At 38.2% G+C, this 22638-nt stretch overlaps 1 protein-coding gene and 1 pseudogene across 2 annotated transcripts; both read right to left on the bottom strand.

Annotated features, from left to right (window-relative positions):
- Positions 1–1520: 1520 nt before the first annotated feature.
- Positions 1521–2152, bottom strand: LOC105725646 (calpain small subunit 1-like; annotated as a pseudogene).
- Positions 2153–9426: 7274 nt separating this feature from the next.
- On the bottom strand, positions 9427–20936 carry LOC105725653 (guanylate-binding protein 6). Of its 2 annotated transcripts, XM_021666401.2 has the most exons (11): positions 20750–20936; positions 19922–19941; positions 19814–19834; positions 17225–17334; positions 16824–17020; positions 14553–14798; positions 13234–13514; positions 12305–12517; positions 11287–11389; positions 10727–10920; positions 9427–9730 (listed from the first exon to the last, which is right to left on the bottom strand). In XM_021666401.2, the coding sequence occupies exons 1-11, from the start codon at positions 20934–20936 to the stop codon at positions 9491–9493; spliced, it is 1812 nt and encodes a 603-aa protein (XP_021522076.1). In that variant the 3' UTR covers positions 9427–9490. The 2 variants fall into 2 exon arrangements, with proteins under 2 accessions (XP_021522076.1, XP_012320199.1); XM_012464776.2 differs by having other exon boundaries at positions 19814–19941.
- Between the last annotated feature and the right edge of the window lie 1702 nt (positions 20937–22638).

Raw genomic sequence — 22638 nt, 5'->3', positions numbered from 1 at the left:
TTGTTGATTTTTTGTATTATTTTCATTTTTACTTCGTTTACATTTGCTCTGATCTTTCTTATATCTTTATGTCTACTCATTTTGTATTTGATTTGCTTTTGCTTTTCTAGTTTTTTAAGATGCATTATGAGGTTATTTGTCATTTTTCTACTTTTTTGATATAGGTTTGGTTTTCAATGATTTATTATTCATTTCTAGTTATAATTTCAATTTTTAGACTGTTTTGTGGCCTAACATATGGTCTATTCTTGAGAATGATCCATGTGCTGAAGAGAAGAATGTGCATTGTACAGCCATTGGATGAAATGTTTTTAAGTATCTGTTTAGTCTATAGTGCATTTGTTTTCTAGTGAAGATTAAATCTGATTTTTTTTGTTGTTATTGATTTTTTGTCTAGAAGATCTGTCCAATGCTATAAGTGGGGTGTTGAATTCTCCAGCTATTATCTCTTTAGAGCTAAAGAGAGAGACCCCAATACATGAATAGCTGCCAGGGTTGGGTGCATACATATTTACCGTTGTGCTATTCTTTTGCTGAATTGACTCCATTATCATTATATCCATCTCTGTCTCTTCTTACAGTTTTTGTCTTGAAATCAGTTTTGTCTAAGTGTAGCTACTGTTACTTTTTGTTGCTTTCCATTGGCATGAAATATCTTTTTCTATCCATTTATTTTAATTTGATGTGTACTTTTATAGGTAAAGTGTGTTTCTTGTAGGCAACAGATTATTGGGGTTTGGTTTTCAAAAATCCATTTAGCCTCCCTCCTTCCCTCCCTCCCTCTGTTCTTTCCTTCCTTCCTTTCTTTTTTCCTTTCTTTCTTTTTTTCCTTCCTTCCTTCTTCCTTTTCTTTCTTTTTCTATTTCTTTCTTTCTTCCTTTCTTTCTTTTTCCTTCCTTCCTCTCTCTTCTCTCCTCTTCTCTCTTCTCCCTCTTTCTCTCTTTCTTTCTTTCCTTTCTTCCTTTCTCTCTTTCCTTTCTTTGCAACTGGAATATATTTTCTTCCTCCTGGGCCTGGCAGGCTAGGAGCAGAATACAGACAAAACCACTGGAACATGTGGGACTGGAATAGCCTGATGTTGGGCTACGTGGGTGGTAACTGTGAATGGGTGGACCAGGGTGTATAAGGAGTAGAGTCATTCTCCCAGAACTGAGAGAGGGCCCTTGGGGCATGGGAGCAATGCAAGTGTTGAGATTGGCACAGGTACAAGAGTGAGGTTATGGAGTAAGAGTGACATGGGTATGGTGGGGTGGGGTGACTGTTGGCAGAGTATGTTAGCATGTTTTACAGCCAGGGACAACTCAGGGCATGGCATGTTTGGGCATATTTGACCCCAGATGTTAGCTGAAAAGCTGGGTGCCAAGGACTGGAAAAACCAGAAGCCTATGGGTCAGCAGGATGCATGAAGATGTAACTGCAAATGGGATCAGCACTGGAAAGGACTGAGGCTCCAAGGTGACTCCTATAGCAAGTGAAGGGGCTATTTTAAGCAAGTGAATGGGCAGGGCTGGGTTTCCTATTTAGAAATACATTGTCAGCTGCAGCCATTCTTGGATATTCACTTGGATTGGTCTAGTGTCATCTTTGTCAAGAAATTTCAAGTCATGAAACAAAGCATCCAGCCTGACTAAGCAGCTGATAAAGTTGTTGAAATCCATGTTCCCTCCTTCATCCAAGTAGTGTCAGATGATTATGTTACAGAGTTGCTCATTCAGGTGAAACCCTGCTGCCTCAAAGGCCCTGTGAGTTCACTGCTGCAAATGGTTTCTGATCAGTCAACATCAAACTGCTTGTATATTGCCTGTCACCTTTTGATGTTGTTCCACAGGTACTTTAATTCCTCAAAGCCTAGCTTGCCTGTCGTGTCACTATCCATTGTAGCCACCATGCTGTGCCATGTATCAAAGCTAAAGCCATGAGTCTTTAATTCAGTCATACTGATCACAGTCTTATTGAGAACATTCATGAGTTCTGCAACCCTGACCTCAATTTCATCCCCAGCCAACTGGGCAAAGAGTCTCTGGAACTGATGGACCTCCTCACTCTCATTGGCCTCAGTGTTGGAACAATGTGTGTGTGGAGGCAGGGGTTCTAGGTTGTGCTGTGTAGCCACCTCCCTGATGGAGCTAATGACTCCACCTAGGAAGAACATGGCTGCTCTTCTGCCTCTGCTGAAGAACTGACTGCCAGACCTCTGGATGTGAGGTGGGAAGTGGCAGTGGCAGCAACAGGAGAGATGAAGATCTGGATAGGGGCCTGGGGAATGTGCTTGAAGGCCTGATCAGTGGGGCTGGGGACTCTATGGCTTTTGATTAGAGAGTTTTGTCCATTAACATTCAATGTAGTCATTGATAAGTAAAGACTTAATCTTGCTATTTTATGTGTTTTCTAGTTGTTTTGTGGTCTTCCTTTCTTCTCTGTCTTCCTTTTAGTAAAGGTGATTTTCTCTGGTGATATGTTTTAATTTCTTGCTTTTTATTCTTTGTGTATCTGTTGTATGTTTTTTGATTTGAGGTTACAATGAGGTTTGCAAGTAACATTTTTAACCCTTATTTTAAATGATGACAACACTGATTGCATAAACAAGTAATAAACAAGAGAAATTAATAAAAACTTATGCTTTAATTTCGTCTCCCAGCTTTTCCAATTTTTGTTGTTTCTATTTATATCTTATACTGTCTATGTCTTGGAAAGTTGTTATAGTTGTTATTTTAGATCTGTTCATCTGTTAGTCTTTCTACTTAGATATGAGGAGTTTTCACATCACAATTATGGTGCTATAATATTTTTTCCCTGTGTCCTTCCTTCCACCAGTGAGTTTTGTACCTTCAGATGATTTTTTTATTGCTCATTAATGTCCTTTTCTTTCAGATTGAAGGAATTCCTTTAGCATTTCTTATAAGACAGGTCTGTTATTGATAAAAATCCTTCAATTTTTGTTTGTCTGGTATTCACTGACTTTTATAAATTATAAAATTGACTCATCAAAAAAATTATACATGGGATAATTTTACAGTATTATATGCAGTGAATCATTTCTCTTGATTGTACATTATTCTAAATACAAATTGAAATTAGTCCATAAATAGATCTTTGGCTTTTTATGATTTTTAAAATGGATTTACCCAGTTTGAATTTTCAATAATAATCTCAGAAAACACCCATATGAATTCCTGATGTTAAAATAAATTGATTTTGTTGGACTAAGTCCTTCTTTTGTTTCTGTTTTTTAATTTAAATTGAGTACCTTAGGAATAATATAAAGGAATTTTGAGATATGATTCTTCCCTAAAATATAAATTATTTCCAATTTTCCAGATAGAATCTGTTAAGAATTTGATCAAAAATATGATACTAAATTATAAACTCTTGATGGCAGTAGAACTACAAGTCAAATCTAGAATTCTGATATGGTTTGAAGATGTCTAATTTTATTTTTCTGATCTTTGAATCCCTTCTTGTCATGCCCTAATCTCATTTCCAGTCTCATCTTTCATTTTGACACATCTATTCAGTACTTCAGTCAGATGGAATAATTCTACAGTACCTTTGGTAAGACCTACACTTTCTAACATGTCTGACTTGGCTTATGCTGGTCTTTCCACTTGCATGGTCCCTTCATCTCTACAAGCACACCTTGTATAAATTTTCAAAAGACTGGCTATTTTAAGTGTAGGGCTATTTTTAAAGGTCAGACATATTCTCTTCTTGCTCTGAACTCAGAGTACTTGTTCCCATTTATTGGAATTAGCACATTTTCTTTTACATTGTAGCTTTTGATATCATTTCTGGCAAACATTATCACCCTGGTCACATTTATATTTTTACATGTTTATCTCCTTCACCAGAAAGTCATCTTTATGAAGGCAGAGACTACTATATTGAACTATGTGTAAAACAGAATGCAGTGCCTGGCATTTAGTGGATAAACAATAAACACTCAGTGAGTTTAATTTATGGCATTTTTATCCTCAATACAGCCCATAACTGATAAAAAATTGCCAAAGAAATACTTGTCCACAACTGAAGTTTGAACTTAAGACTGTTTTCAAAATGTATGGGTTTTTTTTTTTTTGCCCTACTATCTAGCTGTATATAGCCTAGCTGAAATAGTGAGTGAACAAATGAATGAATGAAGAGTAGATGCCTAAATCTCTTGCTGCCATATACTTTCTAGGTTGGTTGCAAGCATGACTTGTGGATGTTTGCACTGATAGTACATTTGAGTGGCCACTTCGTCACAACGCCATGAGCACCATCAATCACCAGGCCTGGGAGAAGCTGGGGCATCCTTCTAGGACCTGAACCACCATGATTTATTGATTTTACAGGAGTGGCAGCTAAAGCTGTTCCTCTTTTCTATAACTCAAAATCAAGATTGGAGATAAGAGGATACAAGGCCAAAGAGAATGTTCACAAAACTTGTTTCTAAGTGATATTTGGAAATTGTGAGATAGGGTGCTTGTCTTTCCTTAGATAAGGTCTATCTATGTGGTTGAACTAACAAAGCTAACCAGGGTACTATCCTCACTTAGACCTGAGGAAGTAGAGAACTCCACTGAGTGTGTGAATTGCTTTTTAGCTTAGTTTAAATTGTGTGGGATTTCAGGCTATAACTGAAGATAGTTGAATGCCTCATTACCAAAGATGAGTACCTGAAGGATGTCTTAAAACTGATTTGAGGTGACAGAACATGATATTGGTGGTAGAAGATTCAGTAGGAGGTGGGAATCAACCTAGAAATTTGATGTCAATTTTTATTTAAGACTTGATCAAAGCATGTTTCAGTGGTGATTTTTGGTTGTTAAAAGGTGATCGATAATTTATTTTCATTATTTTATTCCTTGAAAAACTCCAGCAGCTTGAGTTTGAACACATTAAGGAAATTTAGGCCCAATGTTGGATCAAGTGATTTTAGGCCAATTAGTACTATGAAATTTGTACCATATCCAGGTTACAATCAGTGCTATAACTTTCTAAGGGTCCCATATATATATTCCTTATTAAATAAATTTTCTGTCCTATATAAAGAAAAATAATTACAGTCATCCCTCAGTATACATAGAGACTTGGTTCTAGGAACCCTGTGGGTAATCCATGCAAACTCCTTGCATACTCAAGTCCAGCAGAATTCATGTATACCAAAAGATGGCCCTCCATATATGTGGGTTTCACATTCCTCAAATAATGTATTTTCATACTGTGTTTAGTTGAAAAAAATCCATGTTAAGTGAATTCGAAGTTCAGACCCACGTTGTTCAAAGGTCACTGTAATCAGATTGGAAGTTTCTAAGCATAGAGTAACAATGAAATAAAATAAACTACTTTTAAAAACATATCCTTCCAGCATATTTTGCTAGAGGCTAGATAGTTACATCTTTCAGAGAAAGAATATTTATACTTGAAAAAGTCAAGAAAAAAATAGACATATTCTTCCAGTAAGACAATAAAAATCTTTATTTTGTCTTTGTCATGTTGTCACCTTCTTCATTGTTTCACACTGTCTAATAAAAGGTTAATTCTGTAAGAAAGGTCTGGCCCTCAACTGATTCATGGGATATAACCAATAAGCCCTTAGAACAACCTGCCTTATAAGAATGTTTTGGACATGTCAAGGGCTTGGACTATACCAGATACTTTCTGCTAAAAATGTGATTTATGGTGGAAGTCTTAGGATATGCCTTACCAGTTTGACCTCTGAAGGGGCAGGAGTCTAAGTAAATAAGATTGGCCACATGAGCACTCCTTTCCTACGTGACTGCCCTCTAATAAAAACACCAGACACTAAAGTTCGTGTGACCATCCCTGGTTGACATGTGTCACACATTGTTAGTGGGAGAATTAGGTAATGTCTGTGCAACTCCCAAGGGAGAACACAAGTGCAAGCCTATGCTTGGTCTCAGACTCTGGTCCATGTCCCTTTTGCTTTTGTTGGTTTCAATTTGTAGCTGTTTAATGTAGTACGTTTGTAACTGTGAGCATAAAATTTTTCTGAGTTCCATGCCTTCTACAGAGTCATTGAGCCTGAGGATGGAGTTGGGGTCTCTTGATCCCACTTTGCTGCCAAAATGGCATTCAATAGAATGTCTCTGAACCGTTGAAACATGGCAAAAGCATGATCAGTAAAGGAAGGATGAGTGGTGATTATAAGGTGGTCGTATTGTGCCCCAACTGAATAGTATCTTAGTTTTCTTGAACTATAGTCTTTAGATAACATTGAATGAGATTCTTGTTACAACCATCAAAGATATCTGAAATAGATCTATCCAGTTTTGAAAGTATCAGATTTGACCAGATATGAAATACTGGATATTGAAAGGTCTAAAATTGTTCTAATTTCTTTACAGATCTGGGTGAGCCTCTCTGTAAAGCACAGAGAAAAATTCTTTCTTTGATACAGTTTTATAGAGACTGTGATACATGAAGTTACAGATTTGTGTGAGGTCATAGATTTGTCTCAGTCACCATATAAAGCATAGAAAAAAAATCTTTGACTCAGTTTTAAAGAGACTGTAAGACATGAAGTCTAGAGAGGGACACTGTACCAGGAAAGTTTCTTTTCTTCTCATAGCCTTTATTTTATTTTTTTGAGACAGAGCCTCACTCTGTCACCCAGGATCTGTCACCCAGGCTGGAGTGCAGTCACGTGATCTTGGCTCACTGCAAACTCTGCCTCCTGGGTTCAAGTGATTCTCCTGCCTCAGCCTCCTGAGTAGCTGGGATTACAGGCATGTGCCACCACACTCGGCTAATTTTTGTATTTTTGGTAGAGACAGGGCTTCGCCACGTTGGCCAGGCTGGTCTTGAACTCCTAACCTCAAGTGATCCGCCTGCCTTATTCTCCCAAAGTGCTAAGAATATAGGCTTGAGCCACTGTGCCTGGCCTCATAGCCTTTAAACCACCTCAGAGACCTTAACCTGGAGCCGAAAATTCAAATTACCTATTACCATGGATCTCTGGAAATTTCATGAGATTTTACCAATTAAAAATAATCATGCACTCATCATCCTTTTTTTTTTTTTGAGACAGAGTCTTGCTCTGACATTCAGGCTGGAGTACGGTGACACAATCTCAGTTCACTGCAACCTCTGCATTCTGGGTTCAAGTGATTCTCCTGCCTCAGTCTCCTGAGTGGTTGGGACTACAGGCATGTGCTACCACAGCCAGCTAATTTTTTTTATTTTTAGTAGAGATGGGGTTTCACTGTGTTAGCCAAGATGGTCTCAATCTCCTGACCTCATGATCCGCCTGTCTCAGCCTCCCAAAGTGCTGAGGTTACGGGCATGAGTCACTGTGCCCAGCCCCTTCCTATTGTTTTATATTTATAAGAGAAGCTTATTTAACACATCCTATGCGTGAACATACTCCTGAGGGGATGTACAGAAAAATAAGTAAGGTATTCATCTTCAAACAAACTTTACTTTTAATTTGAAACAAATACTATATTGCAAAAAGTTGCACTTGAGCCTGATGCCCTATCTCCCTATTTTAACAGGTAGTTTATGATGACTTTCCATGATCTGGGTACCATGGGCAACTTGAATCCTGATTCCAAGAGTCCTTAAAATGTTTGGGTGTTTGTATTTCCCTAGTATATGGATATCTAGTAAATGGCCCCAGAGGTTTCCTAGGAGGAGAATGAGGGAAATCATTATCATGTACTTGTGTCCTGGAGTTGCAGTGTCCTTTTCCTGGGATACTGTCCTCCTCTCAGTTGAGTTCAGGGTCTGAAATTAGCTCAGATCAAGGCTATGGATGTGACACTGTGTAGGGGCTACCTCTCAACTTCCTGGTTGAGAGGTACTATTTCACTTGATTATTTTCTCCACATCCCATTTAACCCTATGGCTGGTCCACTGTAGTGACCATCTTCAGAATTCTCTCAGTCAGGCCTAGCTGTCTGCCATTCATTACTATAACTGAATCTACTTAGATTCAACAATTAAGGGTCAACACCAGGCCTCTCTGTGTCTGTATCTATCATCCCCCATCAAGGGGTTCAGTTCTGGAAAGGCACATTATCCTTTCCAAATGAGCCTACCACAAAGAGACCACTACTGACTTTACAAGGTTGGCAGAATCCCTCTTATCAGTGCTTAATCTTAATGTTTGGTACACTTGTGCTTCTAACACCTTAAAACTCAAATTCAGAGATAGGAAATAGAGGCTACAGCAGCTGAGATTTCAAAGCCCACAAAAAAGTGTATGCCTTAGTCACGAAACACATAGAAGGGATTGAAAAACCAGGCCAAAATGAAAACAAGAATAGGATGCAAATTTTATGCATTCTAGTATTCAGATTTTAGTCTTAGACCCCTCGTTTAGCTGGCTGATGTAATTCCTAGAAGCAACAAGCAATTTCATCATCTGATAGTCAATTTCACTATTTTTTATTGTTTTTATTATTAGCATTGTCTCTTACATTTTCTTATTTCTGAATAGATAAAATAAGATTTCTTTACAAAATTCAAAAGATAGACTATAAAATGAAGAGTATGTGTTCCTTCAACCCCTACATTCACCTGGTTCTTCCCAGAAGGAGCCAATCATAGTAGACTTTCATTAATCTTTCCAGAGATATATTTGCATGCTTGTATATAATAATTGCATTTTTTTCTTGGTGATAAGATATTCTACATTGCTTTACAACTTTTTTTTTTCATTTTACAATATCTCTTCAAGACCATTCTTTACTAGTACAAATAGAGCTTCACTGTCAATTTGTTTACTGGCTATAGAATATTCCAGTTCATACACATAGTAAAATTTATCTTACAAATCTTATGTGAAGGACATTCAAGTACATTCTGATATTTTGCTATTAAAAGCAATGCCTCAGTGGACCTCTTGTATGTAAATGATTTTTCAAAATTATATTTCCTAAAAGTAAACATGGTTTTTCAAAGTGTGTATGCATCTGTTCTATCTAATGTGGGCCAGGCACTAATATCCTCTAATAAGCACTTTTTATGTTTAAAATTTTGCTGAATGAGGGCCAGGCACAGTGGCTCACGCCTGTAATCCCAACAATTTGGAAGGCCGAGGTGGGTGGGTCATTTGAGGTCAAGAGTTTGAGACCAGCCTAGCTAATATGGTAAAACCCGTCTCTACTAAAAATGCAAAAATTAGCCAGGTGTGGTGACATGCGCCTGTAATCCCAGCTACTAGGGAGGCTGAGGCAGGAGAATCTCTTGAACCCAGGAGGCGGAGGTTGCAGTGAGCTGAGATTGCATCACTGCACTCCAGCCTGGGTGACAGAGTGAGACTTTGTCTCAAAAAAAAAACTTTGCTGAATGAAAATAAAAAACATACAGATAAAAAATAGGCCAAAACATACATGTACTAAGCTGCCTTCTTCTTGGCCTGATCCACTGCTCCATGAAGGTTTTAGAAAGAGAAGAAAATAATAGGTGAAGACTTATCTCTACCCTTCTGTGCTGAGAGACTAAATCAAATCTGAAAGGCAGGGTGAGAAACTTTATAATATCCTTAAAAGAGGAGCTTATGCTTTTTAAATAATGAGCTCACACCTTTGACAACCTGACCAATTAATTTAGCAGGAGCAGACAATATTGAAGTTAGCTCATCCCCAAGTTTGTCCAGGGTTCGTGCAATCCAGGGAGTATCATCATTTTTTGTAGTATCGATCATATGTTTCAATTGACTTATCTCTACATTCATCTCCTCAGATTTCTTCCTAAATCCTTCATCAAGCAAATCTTTTTGGACCTAAAAAATGTAGGAAGAAAAGTAAATTTTTAAAAATCCCCATTCTATTAAGACTTACATTTTGTATTTAAGACCTGTGTGAAACTTTTTAAATTTTACTCCTAAAAACATTCTCTCAATTGTTAGAGTAGAAATTAGACCTAGACATTTTGAGGAAGCATAGTTTATAACTTTACTAATATTCACCATTATGGTTTTGCTATGGTGCTAACCGAAGTATGAGGACAAATTCTACATGTTTCTGCCCAAAAAAATGCCAGTTGGGAGGTAGCCATTGGTCTTATTGCATAAATTCTCAGTACCAATTGGGCAGCATGGTCACCCATATTATAGAAATAACAGGAACTTATAAGCTGATGTAGAAATCCCTTATAAGAGAACTTTCAGATGGACAATGCAAGAATTCCCCCTACACTGTGTGCTAATTTGGGCAGGCTATCCACACACAGAGAAACAACTGCAGCAAGTTTAGAAACTGTCCCTTTCCTGTCCTTTTAAGTCTAGAAATTTCTCATAGTTGTATGTCAGCATGGAGGTACCTCAGGGTGTTTGGGTGGTAGTAGAGCCCTAGTAATATGTGGTCTTGGTAAAGCAAACAGTTGCTGCTCATATCAAATATACCATGTGGAATATCTGTTTAACCTCTTGAGATTACCTTTAAAATCTCCCAAAACAGCAGCTCCAACCCTATTTATATTCCCCAAGGAGTTTTAGGGATCATAGTCAATCTGAACTCTCCAGAATATAAGTATAGAGAAGAATTCCAAGTCTTACTGAAACAATATTAAAAAAAAAATAGGGATTACATACAGAGTAATGACACTAATGGACCTCTGAAAATAAGCTACCTAGGTGGTGGTAATAAACATAATAGTGACTTCCAAGTAGCAAATGGTGTTGTGCTTCCTTCCATGATGCTGCTGTAACCTTCACCAGCCCTTCCTGAGGTACCTAGGCAAGGACCACCTGGCCTGCTGAGGCCATGGGCAGACTTACCTTCAGCTTGTGCTCCAACATCATATTCTGCTCTCTCAGTATGTGTTCTCTTTCCATCTGCAGCTTCTCTTTCAGCTGGGCTATGTTTTCCTTGAGACTCTTCTCTTGAGCCTCCATCTGTTGCTGTTGCTCCTGTAGTTTCTGTTTTAAAAGTTCCTGTTCCTTCTCAGCTGCCTCCTTCTTGGCCCGATCCACTGCTCCATGAAGGTTTTAGAAAGAGAAGAAAATAATAGATGAAGACTCATCTCTACCCTTCTGTGCTGAGAGACTAAACCAAATCTGAAAGGCAGGGTGAGAAATCACAGAATTTACCCAGGTCCACACCATTAGGAGCACATTAAGGTGCACACATTAAGAGCACATTTGAGAATGCGATGGGAAAGGCTCTGCCTGTCTGGCTGATGTACCATCACAGCCCTCCTTGTGATTTTCAGATTTAGCAGAGTGTATCTTCCACAGAGGAGGCAATTCCTCATTTTATGAAGGTTTTCCTGTTAAATCTGTCAGATGGCATTGTGGAAACCTACCCATCCTGCTGCAAGCTGAGCCCTGCCACATACCTGCTACTGCCTTCTCTCTATTAGTGAGGGCTTTATCTGACTGTAAGATGGATTTCTCTATCACCACCTGTGACTCCAGGAATCTCTGGAAAACCTCTTTTGCCTGTGGAAGCAAGAAAAAAACACTTAGATTTCTTTGAAAATTGATATTCCGGGTATTAGTGTTGCAAAAGCAAATATGGTCTTGTAACTTTTGCTTTGTGCCTAAAATTACAATGTGGCCCCCTACGAAATGTGCAGGCTCCTTAGTGTGACCAGAGCCCCTCCTCATCTCCTGCTTCCCGTCTCCCTCCAGTGCCTCTGCCACTGCTATAATATCTCCCCATACCTGCTCTGGGTTCCAGCCAGGCAGAACTATGTGTACAGGTGTACAAAATCCCAATGTCTGAAGCTTTTACATGTTTGTCTTCCAGTGTGCAATGCTGCCTCTAATCTATGCTGTTGCTTTCTTCTGCCACCTGCTGGCCAGAACATTAGGTAAGTTGTGTAATCTTCCTTGGGTTCTAAGTTCAGTTCGGTGACACTTCCAAAATAAGGGTGCTTCTTAAAGTCATTAGGAGGATTACATTAAAAGGTCCGGGGAAAGACTTTAACAATATACTGTAGGTAATAACAGCTCATTGTGAGTTAGCTGTATTATTACTACTATTATGTTTATTACCACCATCTAGGTAGCTTATTTTCAGAGGTCCATTAGTGTCATTACTCTGTATGTAATTGTCTATTTATTTCGCTCTCTCTCATTTTGATCAGCTTTGAATGCAAAGATTATGCTTTTACCATGCGAATCACCAGCTCTTGGCACATGACTAATTCTTATTCTATTTCTCCTGGATTTCTGAATACCATACTCTTTGTCTAGGGATAAAAATTTTTATTCTCAGAAATAAATGATAAGTAGTTGACACTGAAAGCTAAGGTGTTATGCTATCCCTCTGCTCTCTTACTACTCACGGCTGGTGCTGAAGCCTCCATTCACTCTATCCTATAAATTGCCCATATTCCCCTTATTCCTCACCTTTACTCCTTTCCTGGGCACTTGCCAATAGTCCTGTTCAACCCTTTCCTTTGTTTCCATGTAGAGCTTGTGCCCTCCAGGAACAGAGAAACTTCCTGCTGAAATACTTTCCATTAGGGCCTTTGAGAGCTCATTGAGTTTAGCCTGGCAGTACTGAACAGATGACTCTTCATTCTGCAGCAAGAAATCCCCCTTCTTATTCATTGTGATTTCCTGAAAGGGAAATGTAGAGAGATGTCACCAAAAGAAACAAATGGAGGAGATGAAATTCTAAAGAATCTGGTAGAAGGGTCAATCCAACTGTGGTCCTCATGAGAAAAACCTTCTAGTGGAGTAGATGTGGAATCAGAGACACAAAACTTGATATATTCACAATGCTAAAAATTCTCTTCAAGACTATGGAAAAGTTCATTAACCTTCCTGAGCTTCAGGTTCCTCATCTGTGACATGATGGGACTACATTCCATAATCTCTATGGTTTGTTGCAACTGTAGCATCCTGTGTGCCTGTCCTCAATGGTACAAGGATTCAAGAAAGAGCAGTGTAAGTTGAACAATGGGCCGGAATGAAGATCTGGTAAGAGGATCTTTGTTTCCTGGGAAAGGTGGACTCTGCACAGGAAAAGTGCACTGCTCAGGAATGACTTGTGGGTGTTCAGAGCAGGCCTGGAATCCTTAGAATTATTCACTTAAGGAAGATCTTAAGTGATCTGTATTGATTTTACCTCAGTTATCAGAAGGTTTTCTGGTTGAATGCTTAAGGTTTGGGGAGATAAAAGAAATATATAGTCTTTTGAAACTCTATCCCTCATGATAATCCACGGTAAGTTATTCCTCAGTGACAGATGAGCACTGGTGTCAATAAAGGCAACTATAGGCTTCATTCTTCAAGGGGAAGGATCATGAACAGTAATGACTAAGACAAATTACCACGAGCTTCTTCTGGAATTCCTGGTTTTCATCCTTGAAGGAGTGCTCCATGAAGATGGCAATGGCTTCCCTCTCACAGGCTGTGTGCACATCCAGCAGCTCCTGGAGCGTGTCTGTGGGGAACTTCACTCGCTGGGCCATCTGCTGGCTGTAGTAGTCAGCTGCCCTCTGCATGGCCGCTGAGTTCTCACGCTGGGCCAGAGTTATCACTGCATTCTCCAGACAAGGTACCGCTCCACTGTTGATGGCATCTACATAAGTCACCGCCAGAGTTCCCAGACCTAAATGAACCAGGAGATATAGGGGGTAATATGAAATTAAAGCTCAGTGGGATCCTAGGCTACATTTCTGAGCACACCCACGCACACATGCAAACACATACACCCACACCCCTACCTCCTTCTGCTATTGTCACTTTCATTTTCATACTGACTCTTCATGTTTATGGATCTCCAGTCACCAGAGCTAAAGATTTTAATATCTACTTTTATGTAACACACCAGAGGGTAGATGGGAAATACTATTTCTCATTTAAACAAATTGCAAGGAAAGTAGTTTACACAGGTAAAATGATAAGGCAGGGTAAATCATATCACATTTATTCTTAATTCTGAATCTACCAATGGATTTTCAGGGACTTACTGACTAATATTTAGTTCTAGACTTTTTTTTTCTTTTTGAGACAGGGTCTTGCTCTGTCACTCAGGCTGGAGTGCAGTGATATGATCTTGGCTTACTGCAACCTCCTCCTCCCGGGCTCAAGCAATTATCCTGCCTCAGCCTCCTAAGTAACTGAGACTACAGGTCCATGCCACCACGCCCAGCTAATTTTTGTATTTTTTGTAGAGATGGAGTTTCACCATGTTGTCCAGGCTGGTCTCAAACTCCTGAGCTCAAGCAATCTGCCTGCCTCTGCCTCCAAATGTGCTGGGATTACAGGTGTGAGCCACCACTCACAACCTTCTAGAGTCTTTTAAACTTCCAACATATCTTTTGTATTCTCTTTGCAAAGAATACTGAACACATAAGACTTCCTCTAAGAAAATATTATATGTCTGTTTTTATATTCAGTTAGATATTTTATTAGTGAAGGATTATTTTTCAGATATGTGGAAGCTACAGATATCAGTGACAGAGTTTGCAATATTGGAGAGGAATCTGTAAGTTGCAATAAGTGAGATAATTATACACATTTCTTCATTGAGTGTGAATACCTATTATACATAGCTCTGTATGGAATCTAACAAAAATTCTGAGAAACACATTATACAATATATTCAACACATGAGGCCCCACAGAAATGTGAAAAGGAGACTCACGATTCCCAGTGACCATGATTCCTTCTCTGAGGGTCTTGGTCCTTGCATGCGTGAAGATGTAAGAAGAGAAAATGTTTGTTTGTTCCTGGAATTTGGGATCCAGTTGCTTTTCTGACACCTTCTCAATATTGGCTAGAAGGTCTTTGTCATTTGTTGGCCGGTCAAAGACAAAACACTTCCGTTTTGGAAAGAAATGCCTGATGCATTCCCTGGGCAAATTGGATGTTTGAATTTTGAGATTCTTGCCTGGGGGATAAATAAAACAGAGAATATAGTGAAAACAGTCTTCATATAAGAGACCTAAAGTTATTTTTGACAGGGTTTATTGTCTTTCTTGCTGTCTTCTGCGCTTATAGCATAAACATTCAATACTTCTGTGCACATGAAACTTGTACCAGTGACAAAATGCTGGCAGGAAACTTTGGGAGACATCTGACCCAAGTACAAACAAAACCCATGGCTGGTATCTGTAGACCTGAACATAGTGCCAAGTATAAAGTATTGTTTATGAGATGTTTACTAAATGAATGGCTGAATTAATGAAATATCAAATGTAAATTTCTGGTCCACTTCATTCCATGTAGAAACTGAGCTGTGGGACCAAAAAAAGAGCCAGAAATTGGGATAGTAAAAAAGATACCTTGATTATTTAAGGAAACTACATTGATGCTAAAAAAATTTGTATTGTGTTAGCTATTTTTTAGCAAAATCATCTGAAGACTAAATGTAACAAGAATGGAATTTTGTTTTGTTTTTTTTCAGATGAGGTCTTGCTCCACTGCCCAGACTAGAGTGCAGTGGCACAGTTACGGCTTACTGTATCCTTGATTTCCCAGGCTCAAGTGATCCTTCCACCTTAGCCTCTTTAGTAGTTGGGACTACAAATGTGCACCATGACATCTAGCTGATTTGTTCTAGTTTTTATAGAGACAGGGTCTCACTATGTTACCCAGGCTGGTCTCAAACTCCTGAACTCAAGTAATCTTTCCACCTCTGCCTTCCAAAGTGCTGACACTGTAGGCTTGAGTCACCATGCCCAGCCAAGAATGCAATTTTAAGATAATCATCACTTCTCTATAAACTTTTAGGAGTAAAAGACTGTATTCTATTTGACAGTATTGTTCTTCTGCCTATGAATTTTTAATAAATGTTTCAAGAAAGCATAAATAGAAAAATGAAAGCAAAAATGAGTGCACTGGAATTGATATTTTTTCATAAGGTTTTATCAGATACACACACACACATAAATGTAACCCATTAAAACAATTATTATGAAATTATAGCATGGATACATATGTTGAATTTAAGAGAAAAATCATAACATAGAAAGTAAAATGAATATTCTGACAATTATCAGAAATTTTGAAAAGGCACAGATTGTAAAGACATGTGTTTCTTCAGGTTACTTTAGCACACAAAATAATTTTTGTAGATAATATAAGTCTACGGGTACCGAAAAGTTATATCCCTCCATGAGAAGAATATCTATGTAACATGTTGATGTAGTTTGGATGTGTGTCTCCTCCAAATCTCATGTTGAAATGTGACCTCCCAATATTGGAGGTGGGCCTAGTAGGAGGTGTTTGGGTCACAGGGGCAGATTTCTCATGAATGCCTTGGTACCATCCTTGTGGTAATGAGTCCACACAAGATCTGGTTACTAAAAAGACTGGGACCTTCCCCACTTTGTTGTTCCCTTTCTCACCATGTGACGCACCAGCTCACCCTTAACCTTCCACCATTAGTAGAAGCTTCCTGGGGTCTTGACTGGAAGAAGATGGTGCCCTGCTTGTACAGCCTACAGAACTGGTGAGCCATATAAACATTTTTAAATAAATTACCCAGGCTCAGGTATTCCTTTATAACAATGCAAACACACACATATATTTTTATTAGGTAGGCTTTTCATTGTAATTTCATGTCTAACAATTATCTGGTCAATCATTTTCTAAACACGGAAAAGCAGAGGGCAAAACAGGGATCACAAGCATCTTGTTTTTAGAAAGTCTTAGCACCCATTGTAATCTGAATGCTAAGGTACTAATTGTACAAAGAACAAATCTGTCTTGAATAATCTATCTGCACTTTAGGCTCTACTCTTCTTAAGTGAACTAAACTCCATTCCTAGAGCTCTTCAACATACCTCCCAACCCCCATTTCTACAGACCTCAATCTAGTCTCAAATACAAATGAAACCCCAGAGATGACAGGCAGTGTTTAGCAGATCACACACCCATTGGACTGCCCACAGCCCAGGCCACACTCTGATACCTTGAATCAGCTTCAGGGCATTCTCCAGGTACTCATCTTCTGTGATAGGATGACCGTTCAACTTCAGCTCCAGAGTGAAATCTCGTACAGTCCAAATAAAGTCTGGAAAGAAACTCACAAACTCGGTGGAATCTTCTACTCCATCAGGCCTTGGGGAGGACTTTGCCTTAATTAGTTCTGTGAGCTCCGTCACATAACTAGGACTTAGCTAAGGAAAAGCAACTATCTGCCCACAACTCACACATTTCTTTTATTAAAAAATTATAAACATTCTCTTTTGTCTTGGGTTCCCTATGCTGCACCAAAGGTAATGAAATAAAAGGGAAGGAGGAAATGACTTGCTCTCCATTCCTATAAAGTCAATGAAACTTGGTGGTTCTGTTCTGTTCCTGGAAGGATACTGCAGCTGCTCCAGGGCCTGGTGGTTGATGGTGCTCATGCTGTTGTAGACAAAGCAGCTGCACAGGAGCACGGCCAGGGCAAAGATCCATGAGTCATTCTTAGGGTCACCCTAAAAACCACAATAGAGCAAAGGACTTAGGCGTGTAGCCTTTAGAAATTCACTGAGACATTTATTTATTTAGTCTTTCATTTATGATTTCAGTTAGTGTATTTGCTGTACAAAGAAGATAGACATGAATGTAAACAACAGTTTGACAGTTACAATAAGCCTTCTAATCACAATTTCTTTACATGTAAAAGGATTCTAATCTTAATAGGGGTTTCCTTTGCCTCAATGGGGTAAAATAAGATGCATATATAGAAAAACTAGCACAATGTCTGGTTCTCAGTTGGATGTTCATGATAGGTGTTAACACTCCTTAGTCTACACCTGTTTATTGGCCATGCATCATGTAAAAAAACCATACCATAGTATACATAACTGGAGATTTTAATTATATTCAGTTAAATTCAGCAAACACTTATAGGAAACTGAAGAATATTTCTCACTGTTCTTATGTTTAGAAAAGCAAATTTAATAAATTTACTCTCAGGGTGACTATTTCAAAGCTGTGACAAACATTCATAATGATGAATTCAATAAAAATGACAATATTTATAAAGAGATAACATCTTAGTAATGTACATAAGCAGTGGAACCCATAGCTATGTTAAATTAAAAAGTACAAGTCTATCCAGGAAGATAAGAACTATGAAAATTGAAGAAAGTGTATGTGATGTGAATGCTTCCGGGAAGTCATGAGCTGAATGTTAAAGAATTGGTGGAATGTGGATTTAAAGAAATGAAGGTGATTCTGCAAGTAGAAAGACACACAGAAACAAAATTAGATATTGTAGATTTCAGGAGTCACTGCAACAAGAATTGAGTTTATTGGTTTGACTGAGCAGAAGGTAAGTGCCGAAGATAAGACTAAATAGGAAGCTCCAGCACCTGGTTGATTAAGGGCTGTGAACTCTGTCACCTAACTAGGACTTAAGGGGTTGATTAGTTCTGTGAGCTCCACCACATAACTAGGACTTAGCTAAAGGTTAGGCTAATTTGTTTTTATAAATTAGAGCATGTCTAAATTATAGAATAGTCCAGGAATTATTTCTACCCTAAATGGCATGTGTAACTCATTCCTAGACCAAATATAAAAACTGAGATCTAGAGATTTCTACATGATGCTAAGAGATTCTATATGGGATTTTGGAGGTAAGAAGAATAGCCTATTCATTACTTTATGTCCCTCAATCCCTAATTTTTCTAAAAGTAATCAATGAGAATTTTTCTTAAAGTGGGACTTGTGAGAAACAATAAACTATTTAGACAAGAGTATATTATTGTTTGATAGATAACTTTAAAGTACCTATAAAAATCCCAAAGACATTTTGTTTATTATTATTATCTTTTTATGCCCACGGTGGTTTCCAACTCCTAGCCTCAAGCCATCTCCACAATTTTATATTTTTTTGCTGTACTATTCACAATAGCCAAGGCATGGAGATTTCATTCACAGATGAATGAATTTTTAAAAATGTGAAATCTATACACAATGAAATACTATTATGCCTTTAAAAAGGAAATCGTGTCATTGGCAACAATCAGCCCCAATAATATTCTTAAATAATATAAAAAACAATCTAAAAATTAACACAGAATCACAAAATTTCTTGAATAATCAAAGTAATTGTGAGCAAGAAGAACAAAGCTGGAGGCATCACATTTCTTGATTTCAATATATATTGCAAAGCCACAGTAGTCAAAATAGTACAGTACTGGTGTAGAAACAGACATATATATAGATCAATGGAACAGAATAGACAATGCAGACAGAAATAAATGTATACATCCACAGTGAACTCATTTTTGACAAATGTGTTGAGAACACACATTGGAGAAAGGATGGTCTCTTCAATAAATGGTCCTGGGAAAACTGGATATCCACATGCACACAGAAGAGCAATATTTGATCCTATTATACACCATACACAAAAACAATTCAAAATGGATTAAAGACTTAAATGGAAAACTAGAAACTGGATCCAGAAATCCCACTACTGTGTATCTATCCAAGGAAAATGAAATGAGTATGTCAAAGAGGTATCTGCAATTTTATATTTATTGTGATACTATTCACAATAGCCAAGGCATGGAGTCAAACTGTTTCCATCACAGATGAATGAATTTTTAAAAATATAAAATCTTTACATGATGAAATACTATTACACCTTCAAAAAGGAAATTGTGTCATTGGCAGTAACCTGTATGAACCCAGAGGACATTAAAATACGTGTGGTATCTATGATACCGAGAGATCTTTGTGGGTAGGACGTTTACTTTGTTCACCAATGTCTATGCTAAATAAAAGAATGTTTTACCTAATATATCATGATAACTAATCTTGTCTAGAAGTGTGATTCAAACGGGCCAAAGTTTGCCTTATTCACTGTAGTTGGATTTCTAGTTTTCACAAATAGATCACAGCAGTTAAACTACAAGGATCATGTCTGGAATAAAAGAATCTGTCTATGACTCTCTGACTTACCTTTTCCACATCGCCCAGACCCTCGGTGTCCAGAAGAACCAGGGTGTGGTTTGGCTTGAAGGGGTGGGGCACACACCACATCCAGATGCCCTTGGTTTCAGACTGCACCGTGGAGCCCAGAGGGAAGCCTGCAGGGAAGAGGAGGAAGCTAAGCACAGAGACAGCAGAGCAGCCAAGCAGCCCTTGGGACCGCAGTGTCAGACTGGTTGGATTGTAACTACCCCAGCATACAAGATGATGCTTTCTGTATTTCCTCAAGAATGGTTCTCTCTGTGAGTCATCTATTTCAGAAAGCAAGAGACTTTAAATTTTAAAGAGACCCCAAGCAAGGGCTCAAAATGGAGACAAAGAGGAATCCATGAATCGGACAAAATGGAGGTCACTGAAAACAGGAGCATCTTAAAAAGTGGTGGGGTTCAAAGTTAGAGAGGAGTGGGTTGAAGAAAGATGCAAGAAAGAAAAAATTCAAACAGGGAAATTGAAATTTTTTTTTTGCATTGAAAAGTGATTAAAAACTAAAACAAACACAAAAACAAAACAGAAGTTGGTGGCCATGATAGGATGTGAAACTCGGGAAGGGTTTTTAAGATTATACAGATTAAAACAACTTCATATGTTGATGGGAATATTACATGAAGAAAGAAAAATATGTTGTAAGAGAAAGGAGACACAATTACAGGAGCCCAGGACTTGAATACACAAGGGAATGTAGGATTCTGGGCACTAATAATGGAGAGTTTCCTTAATGGAAATGAAGGAAAAAATATGGGAATAGATTATTGTAAGTGATTTGGTGGTAAGAATTAGAATGAGAAGGTTGGTTTATTGAAAGGAATTGGACTCTCACTTCATGTGCCTAGGGTGGAGAATTAAGAAGCTGAGATATAGCTGGGATTGAGCAACTGGTCTGTGTCCCAGGATACCACTCACCCTCACCATGATTCTGTCCTGCCAGTTGGTTCATCAAGTAGGATTTGCCTGTACGGTACAGTCCTACAATGGCCACCACCACCACTGGCTGAGAAATCTGGTCAAGAATCTGTATAGCTTGCTGGTTCACTAACAGCTTCTCTTTGTTTTCCACCAGGCAAATGGGAGCCAACATTTTGGGTACAGATTCCATGGCAACTGCCAACTTAGAAGAGCCTCCTAGTAGAAATAAGGTACAATATCATTCTTTGTCTCACTGTTTCCCAAGCACCCATCAACATAGGACTGATAAGACTTCTGTGTTTCTATTGGACAACATGTAATCTAGCATTAGCATATGGTAGAAGGCTTCTTTTATCACTTTCTTAAATCTGTAATGACATAAGTGATGAAATATGGAGCGTTATCTTCTTTAAAGTTTTACTTCAGTAGTAATATTAACGTCCAAGTAATTGTTACCATAATAGGGGGCCCACTAATACTGCAAGCCCTGTGATGCATGCCTTAAGTATCTGACCTCACTAAAACTTGCAACTTAGAGATTATTATACCAACAAATATGCAAATGATATCATGAGTCTTACAAAGGGTACATGTAGAAATCATAGTGCCAGGATTACAAACTTGAACAATTCAGTAAAATAGCAGGCTAGGAAGTTCTAAGCCCTTCTTTCCTTGGAGACATCTCAAAACAACTTAAAAAATGGCTAAAATAATCTTACAGGAGCTCTGGAAAACAGTCAAAAGTCTACAGCAACCAGGCAAATGTCCAATACTTTTAAAAGGCACATTCAAAATTCTAGGAGATTCCATGGCATTTTGTTTGCTAATTCTACCCACTCCACTCAGTGACATGGACTTAGTTTGGAGGAGGTGGGTGTCTAGTTCCCAGTTCCCTCCCTTGAAGTGGAGGGAGCAAAGAAGACCTTATTCATAACACACTAATTTGACTGGGAGCAACATTTTCTGGCTCTGTTCTGCTTACCTTGGATTTCTGGTATGTCACTTACAATGATTTCTGGTATCACATACAATAACTTCCTGTGTATGATACCAAAATCAGAGGAAGCAAGTGAAAAAAATTAGATACACCACACTTCATCACAATTAAAGACTTTTGTGCATCAAATAACACTATCAATTGCATAAAAATGCAAATCCTATGGAAAGGGAGAAAATATTTGCCAATCATATTTCTCATAGAACACACATAAAGAATTCCTAAAATTCAATAACAACAACAGCAGAAAAAAATTAAGAAATAAGAGAGGACACAAATAGATGGAAAAAAATTCCATGCTCATGGTTAGAAAGAATCAATATTGTAAAAATGGCAATACTGCCCAAAGTAATTTATAGATTCAATGCTATCCCCATCAAGCTACCATTGACCTTCTTCACAGAACTGGAAAAAACCACTTTAAACTTCATATGAAACCAAAAAAGAGCCCACATAGCCAAGGTAATTCTAAGCAAAAAGAACAGAGCTGGAAGCATCATGCTACCTGACTTCAAACTATACTACAAGGCTACAGTAATCAAAACAGCATGGTACTGGTACCAAAACAGATATATAGACCAAGGGAACAGAACAGAGGCCTTGGAAGTAACACAACACATCTACAACCATCTGATCTTTGACAAACCTGACAAAAACAAGCAATGGGGAAAGGAAAGGATTCCCTGTTTAATAAATGGTATTGGAAAAACTGGCTAGCCATGTGCAGAAAGCTGAAACTGGACCCCTTCCTTACACCTTATACAAAAAGTAACTCCAGATGGATTAAAGGTTTAAACAAAAGACCTAACACCATAAAAACTCTAGAAAAAAACCTAGGCAATACTATTTAGGACATAGGATAGGCAAGGACTTCATGACTAAAACACCAAAAGCA

The sequence above is a fragment of the Aotus nancymaae genome, unplaced genomic scaffold (genome assembly GCF_030222135.1).
Source record: "Aotus nancymaae isolate 86718 unplaced genomic scaffold, 86718_ANA_hifiasm-v0.15.2.pri h1tg000007l, whole genome shotgun sequence".
Classification (NCBI taxonomy): domain Eukaryota; kingdom Metazoa; phylum Chordata; class Mammalia; order Primates; family Aotidae; genus Aotus; species Aotus nancymaae.
This window is presented reverse-complemented; position numbering and strand designations above follow the sequence as displayed.